The 7369-nt window shown below is 39.0% G+C and overlaps 1 protein-coding gene across 1 annotated transcript in view; it reads left to right on the forward strand.

Annotated features, from left to right (window-relative positions):
- Positions 1 to 870: 870 nt before the first annotated feature.
- COL22A1 (collagen type XXII alpha 1 chain) overlaps positions 871 to 7369 on the forward strand; it is a 523255-nt gene continuing 516756 nt past the window's right edge. Inside the window, exon 1 of the mRNA XM_027845270.1 lies at positions 871 to 958. Coding sequence (XP_027701071.1) covers positions 871 to 958 — 88 coding nt within the window. The remainder of the gene's footprint in view (positions 959 to 7369) is intronic.

Raw genomic sequence — 7369 nt, forward strand, 5'->3', positions numbered from 1 at the left:
TAATCACAGAGGGAAGGCACTAACTGTGGGTAGAACCAGGAAAGTAAGCTAGGTAAGTCAGGAGGAAGATAGCCAGTGAAAAGGTGTAGTCAGGAGTTGGAGCCTTGAAAAATTCAAGCAAAGATGAACCCATGACCAGTTCATTTCACAGCTCTAATGAAGATTTTCCTGGTGTTAACATTGCCCCTGGTTCTGCCTTCTGGGGACATATAGAATAAGTTTGTGTTTTAGATTATAAGTTACTTGAGGGGAGGTACAGTTTAATTATTGTTTTTGTATCACTAGCATCAAGCATAGTGCCTGGCACACGTTGAATTAAATTGAAATTTAATCTCTCTTTCCCATGATAGCAATTCAGAAACTTGAAGATGCCATATTCCCCCTTACTTTCTTTTCTAGGCTTCTTAGCTCTTCCCCCATAGCGGGGCTGCACCAATGCCTTTTTTCAGTGTCCATTGAAGTCCTTCAAGATTTCTTCATGGCATGGGGGTGATCCTGGGTCCTTGAAGGCTATACCAGTGAATTGCAAGCTTTGGCAGATACTGCCAAGCTGGAAAGGCTTTGAAGACAGACCTGATGATAGTTTTGTGTGGCTTTTGTCCAAGAATCAGCCTATGACAGAAGAGTCATCACTAGTAGGTTGACCATGAAGTGTTGGATTTTTGGGCCACTATAGCAGTTCGCAAAAATGTAAAGGATCATTTTCATTCGCTGGGCTGAATCTTTTCTCTGTGGTACCTGGAGGGCCTTTTTCTTCTCTCGCTTACTTTTCTATGTGTCTTTGTCTTCCTAGGGAAGAGATGCTCCAGTAGAAGTTAGACATCTTTTCTTCTTGAGCAAGAATCTCCTGTCCCTTAGACCAAGAGAAAAATGACTCACCTTAGAGGACACTACTTGATCTACCTCCTGGTACTTCTGGCACTTTGGATTGGAGATGGCTGCCAGGCACAAAGGGCAGGTATGAAGTAAATCATTTCCCGGAGCATATAGAAAATAAAAGGGAGGAAGGGGAGGCAGTGAAGTCATGTAGCGGGTAAAGCACAGGGTCTGGAGTCAGGAAGACCTGAGTTCAAATCAAACCTCAGATACTTACTAGCTGTGTGACCCTGGGCAAGTCACAAAACCTCTGTTTGCCTCAATTTCATCTTCTTTAAAATAGGGATGATAATAACAGCACCTATCTCTGAGGTCTTCTGAGCCTAAATCCAGGGGTTTTTCCATACAATGCTATCTCCTCTACACATCACATCCAAAATGCTAAACTGCAATCAGTTCTATTTTTCTATTACAGCCCCATCTTCTGTCTCTGCCCTCAATGTTAAAGGTTTGCCTGTAGAAAGTTCTGAGCTTGTTACTTTAAGCCAATTCTTCTTGAACCCATTTATCTCAGTCCTCACTATGCTTCAGGGTAGAACTGTTTGCCCCCCTGTCTGAAGTAGTGATAAGCCAGGTTAGATTTATTTGGCCTTGACATTGGAGATGGTCCCACTGTTTAGAATGTCAGAACTAACAGAAAATTTAGACCATAGCTAGATCAACCTGTCAGCAAAGCATTAATTTTCTCAAAAGCATTCCTGATAATCATTCAGCCTGCAGTGATAAAGAACCCACTATCTCCCCAAAACAGCCCACTGCACTTCTGGGCTTCTTTAATGTTATAGGAAGTCTTTGCTTACATTAAGTCAAAGCCCACTTCTGCAATTTCATTCCCTTCCCATTAGTTACTCCTAGCACTACTCTTTGGGGACAAACAAGTCTAATAGCTTTTCCATGTGACAGCCCTTCAAGTACTTGGAAGGTAGCTGTCTAGTCCCTTTGCATATTCTCTTTTCCAGGGTAAACATCCCTAGCTCCTTCAACCAGATCCAGTAAGGCATGCTCTCCAGTCATCCTGACATTATAGTTACCTTCTTCTGGATGTGTTTCACCTTCTCAATCGTCCTTTTATAACATTTGCTCTCCGTATCTGGATATGATACTCCAGTTGAGCGGTCCGAGTGGGGAAGAGGGTGATGAAAATATTTCCTTTCTTCTGAGTACTTTTCCTCTTCTTAATACAGCCTGAGATCATATTAGCTTTGCATGACTCCCATATCATAGTGTTGACTCATACTGAGCTTGTAGTTCATTATAATTCCCAGATCCTTTTTCTTGTGAACTGCTCTCTAGTGTCATTTTTCCCATCTCAGACTTGTGCCTTTTCTCTGGCTGCCCCCAATGTGTGGAATGTCCTCCCTTCCTCTCCTTTTATGAAATTCCTTTTTCAGTCATTTCAGTTGTGTCTGACTCTTTGTGACCCCATTTGGGGTTTTCTTGGCAAGAATACTGGAGTGGTTTGCCATTTCCTTCTCCAGCTCATTTTACACATGATTTAACTACGATAAACAGGGTTAAGTGACTTGCCCAGGGTCACACAGCTAATAAGTGTCAGGTCAAATTTGAACTCAGGAAGATGAGTCTTCCTGACTCCAGCACTCTATCCATTGTGCTATCTAGTTACATCAAATTACTATCAATTTTTAAAGTCTAGCATGGCATATGTAGTACATTGGACTTTGGATCAGAATCAAAGCGATATTACTTGTTACCTACATGACTATGGATAAGCAACACCTACTCTTTAGGCTTCAGTTTCCACATCTGTAAAATGGAGGAGTTGGACTAGATAATGTCTAAGTGCCCTTCTTGCTGGCTCTAAGTCCTAGAGTTTTAAATACAGCTTCCTTTAGGAAACCTGCCTCATCCTCCTGGTTGATAAAGACCTTTCCTCTCAGACTGGTTGGCCCTTCTCTAATGAATTTATCTTGGAATATTATATATTTTAGTTACATGAGTTTGTATTATGTCCTCATTAGATCCAAGTTCTAGCACTTTCTGGTCCAACCACCTCATTTTACAGATAAGGGCTCAAGAAGGCTAAATTACTTGTCCAGGGTCCCACAGGTAATATCAGAAGCAAGATCTGAACCAGGTCCTTTGACCCAAGAGGTAGTGCTTTTTCCACTGAAGGCTCTGAGTGCCGTGAGGTCAAGGGCCCATAATCTTCCTAAAGACTTTGTTATCATCCACAACACCAAGCATAGTGCTGCGCATACAGCAGGTGTTTAATAAATGTTTATTGCTATTATATAGTTGCTTTTTTGGTACTATCAGGTAGCTGTCCAGTCGTTAGTCAACAAACCTTTATTAAGCACATAGAATATAGAACAGTGCCACTTAATAAATGCTTGTTGACTGACTATTATGTGCCAGGTACTAAGCTAAGTGCTAGGGATACAAAACAAAAAAAATGCAAAATATAGTCCCTGCCTTCAGAAATCTCACAGACTAGTGGAGGAAACAGTGTGCAAATAACTGTGCACATTGATAAGTACAGGATAAATTGGAGATAATCAAGAGAGGGAAGACACTAGCCTTAAGGGAGGTCAGGAAAGCCTTTTTTAGAAGGTGTGATTTTTTATATGGCACCTGAAAGAAACCAGGGAAGGCAGGAAGTGGTAAAGAGGAGGAAGGGAATTCCAAGCATGGGACAACCAGTGAAAATGCAGTTAGGAGACTGAGTGACCTGTTGCCTCCTACAGCAGTAAAAGAAACCAGGATCAATGGGGGGCAATCTGAACCCCCAAGCATGAACAAGGTCTTAGAGCTTGGAAGGGATCTTGGAGGTCTTCATATTTAACCACCTCATTTTATAGATGGGGAAAATGCTTTTTACAGGGTCACATGTAAGTAAGGGGGAAAACAAGGATTGGAGCCCAAGTCTCTTTCCACTTCATTCCACTCCCTCTTTCAATGCATATAATCCAGCTGATTCCTCTGTTTTTCAACAATATTATACTGAAAACCTTTGTGGATTGCCTTGGGTGAGGTGCACTAAACATGTAAGCCTTTGTTGCTCTTAGGGCCTCTGGCTGAGGTTTCTATGGCTTTAGGCTATAATTATCCCAAATGAGAAGAAAAGCTAAGCACCCCTGAGAACAAAAGAAAGACCTTCTGTGTTAAAGATAAACCTCTTAAGGAATTATCTGAGTCAACACATCTGGGCAAACAGAGTCCAAAAAAATGAATCCTGATGTGGATGGGTTACCTCCAGGTGGATCAGCTATGTTAAGAAAGGGATTTACTGTAAGTTGAATATGTATCTTAGCACGAATTTTAAAAGCTACAGGTGACAGACACTTTTCAAAACAATTGTTAATATTTAATAAATTGTTAAAAACCCTTTGACAAAATGGTATGCAAATTAAAGCAACCCTATCACATAATACAATGAATTGGTAATCAAAAACAATTAAAAACCAAGAGATTTAAAGGAAAGGGTATACTTGTCCATTGCTGGCAGAATTGAAAATCAATTTGGAAGGTTATCTGGCTATACAAATTAAAGTTATAAAAATTACCATATCTTTTGACCCAATGATCCCACTTTTGGGAATATACCATGGAAGTGTTACGGAAAGCAAAAGTTATCTGTTAAAAAGAATTTTGTAGCAAGTGTTTTAAATTGCCAAAAACTAGGTGCAATTTGACTGTCCAATATTAGGGAAGTAATTGTGTAAATTTTGGTATATTCATTTAATGGAATATTATTGTGAAGTCAAAATACACAAGCATGGGGAATATAAAGGAATATGAAGATATTCTTATGAAAAGATAAGCCCTTATGAGAAAAGCAGGAGAAGAAGATATACACTAAATACAACTGGACAAAGTGAAAGTGAATGAGAATGCACTCATGGTGAATACACAAATGAATAAATGAATGAATGAAAAACAAAGACTTAATATGTTCTGGGCACTGTGTTAAACACTAGAGATATAAATAAGCAAGGAGCTTAAATTCCTGTACTCAAGGAGTTTAAATTCTAATGTGGGAAGATATCATTTAAACCGGAGCTAGAAAATGGTATGAGGAAGGGGAAAAGAGTACCTGGGGGATGTTTGGGAAGTGGTCCAGTGGCCTGATTTTTGGATTTTGGGAGTCCCAGATGCATAGACTAAGTTTTAGTGGCAATTGGATGAGGTGGATGGCAAGAGTTACAGGTGGCTTAGTTTGGAAATGGTTGGATAAGAGTATGGTGGCTTGTTCTGGGCAAGTAAAGGCAACATCTCACCTATCAAAACTTAGGGACAAGGAGACTTGGATGAGACAACTGAAAGGATATAACATTTCCTTAATTGAAATTCGTTTATTTACATGTACATGGCATCAACATACATTTAAGTGGTGGCATTGATGTTAAAATATATACTATTTTCTAAATGAAAAGCTAAAAAATGGAAATCTTCCAATGTTTACTGATTTGAGGATCTTAGCACATAGACTTAGAGCTAGGGGACATTAGGTATAGAATGTTACAGCATAAAATAGACAAATCAGAGCTATAAGTGACCTTAGAACATAGAGTACTAGGCTTCTAGATATAGAGTGTTAGAAATTTAAAGCAATGATGTTAAACTCAAATAGAAACAAATCCCTGACAGCAGCATATAGACTTAGAAAACTACAAATTAACATTACCTTTGTTGTATTGTAATTTTTAAAATTTATTTTACTAAACATTTGCCAATTACATTTTTATGGTTCCTACTGGGAGTTTTAAGAGTCTCAAGCTTGATACCTTTGATGTGAAGCACCACAAATTCATAAGAGATTATCAGTGTCTGGAGTTCTTAACCTTTTTTTGTGTGTGTCATAGACTCATTCTCTCCAGTTGGAGAAGCCTATAGATTCCATCTCAGAATAATGTTTTTAAATGCATAAAATAAAACAGGATTGCAAAGGAAACCAGCTATGTTGAAATACAGTTACTGATTTTTTAAACAAGTTCATAGATCCCAGGTTAAGAAACCCTGTTCTAATTCAGTCCCTCTACAGGACTGGAATTTGTTCCAGGCTTTGTCAAAAGAGTCTTTTTTCATGAAAGATCTTTGAGGGTTTTCAACTGCAGGTACTTGGAAGGTGGAGGCTACAAAAAAGAATGAACACTGGAGCCTCTCAGAGTCCCAGCGTCTTTGTTTTGACAGGGCACAATAATATAATTAAAGCTTTTACTAATAAGTATCTTTAGATGGAGTCTAAGCAAGAGCTCTTTATTAAGAATTCTGCTCTGTAGTAGGACTTTAGTAGAATTTTTTCTAATGAAGGTGGGGGAGGGAGGGAAGATACGGTGTTCTCTTTAAGGTATGTTGAGATTGAGATGCCTACAGGTTGTCCAGATGATGTTGTCTAATAGGAATCAGGAGATGAAAAACTGGAATTCATGAGAGAGATGAGGGATGCTTATACAAATTTGATAGTATAGAGATACATAAAATGATCATTGGAACCTGAGAACTGATAAGATCCTCAAGAGAAAGAATATAGGTAGAGAAGAAGAGAGAAGAGGAAAAAGAGAGAAGAGAAGATGACAGAACTAGCTTATGAAGGTTCTTAAATGCTCATTGAAAGAGTGGGCATTTTTATTACATAGACAAGATGGTCGCTGAAGGCTTTTGAACTTGGCGTGATGAGACATGCACTTGGGAGAAAAAATTAACATCCGTATAAAGGATAGATTGGAGAGGGGGAAGATCGAGAGACTGGAAGCAGGAAAACTAGTTAGGAGTCTATTCTCATGGTCTGGGAGAAAACACTTAGTAGGGTCTGAATGAGCCAAGTCTTCTGGATTGATACTCACTTGTCATTCTACCACAAAAAAAAAAAAAGACACCTTCTATTGCACCAAGTTAGTAAGTGGTCTTCATGGTCTTCCACTCCTAAAATAAGACACTGACCAGTAATAAATGCAGAGTAAAGAAGACCCTTCCAAGCCTATTTGTCCTTACAAAGGAATAGAGTTCAAGACTTAGAGTCAGTAGACTTGGGCTCTAGTCCTAGCTGTGACATTTATCATAGCATCTCACATTTGGCAGAGTGCTTAGAGGCCATCTAATCCAAGTTATGCCTGAAAAGAAATCCACTCTACACTCTTCCTAGGCTACATTTGAAAAACCCAGTGATTAAGAACCTGCTGTCATTTGAAAAATACTTATGATTCAGAAGATTTTCTTTACATCTGTAAACATTGCTCATGGTTTTTCCTTCAGGAGCCATGCACAGAGAGTCATACCCTCCTTCTGGGTGATAGCCCTCTGAAACATGAAGACAGCTGTCATGTCTTTCTGAGATCTGTTTTTTACCCATGATATAAACCTTAGTTTCTAAATCATTCAACAAATGTTATGCCAGCTTATCATATACCAGGCAAAGGAGATATAAACACAAAAATCAAACAATCCCTTCCCCTGAGGAGCTTACAGTCTAGCTGGAGGAAACAACGTAGATAGATAGATAGATAGATAGATAGATAGATAGATAGATAGATAG

The sequence above is a fragment of the Vombatus ursinus genome, unplaced genomic scaffold (assembly GCF_900497805.2).
Source record: "Vombatus ursinus unplaced genomic scaffold, bare-nosed wombat genome assembly UNPS02005236.1, whole genome shotgun sequence".
In the NCBI taxonomy this organism is placed as follows: Eukaryota; Metazoa; Chordata; class Mammalia; order Diprotodontia; family Vombatidae; genus Vombatus; species Vombatus ursinus.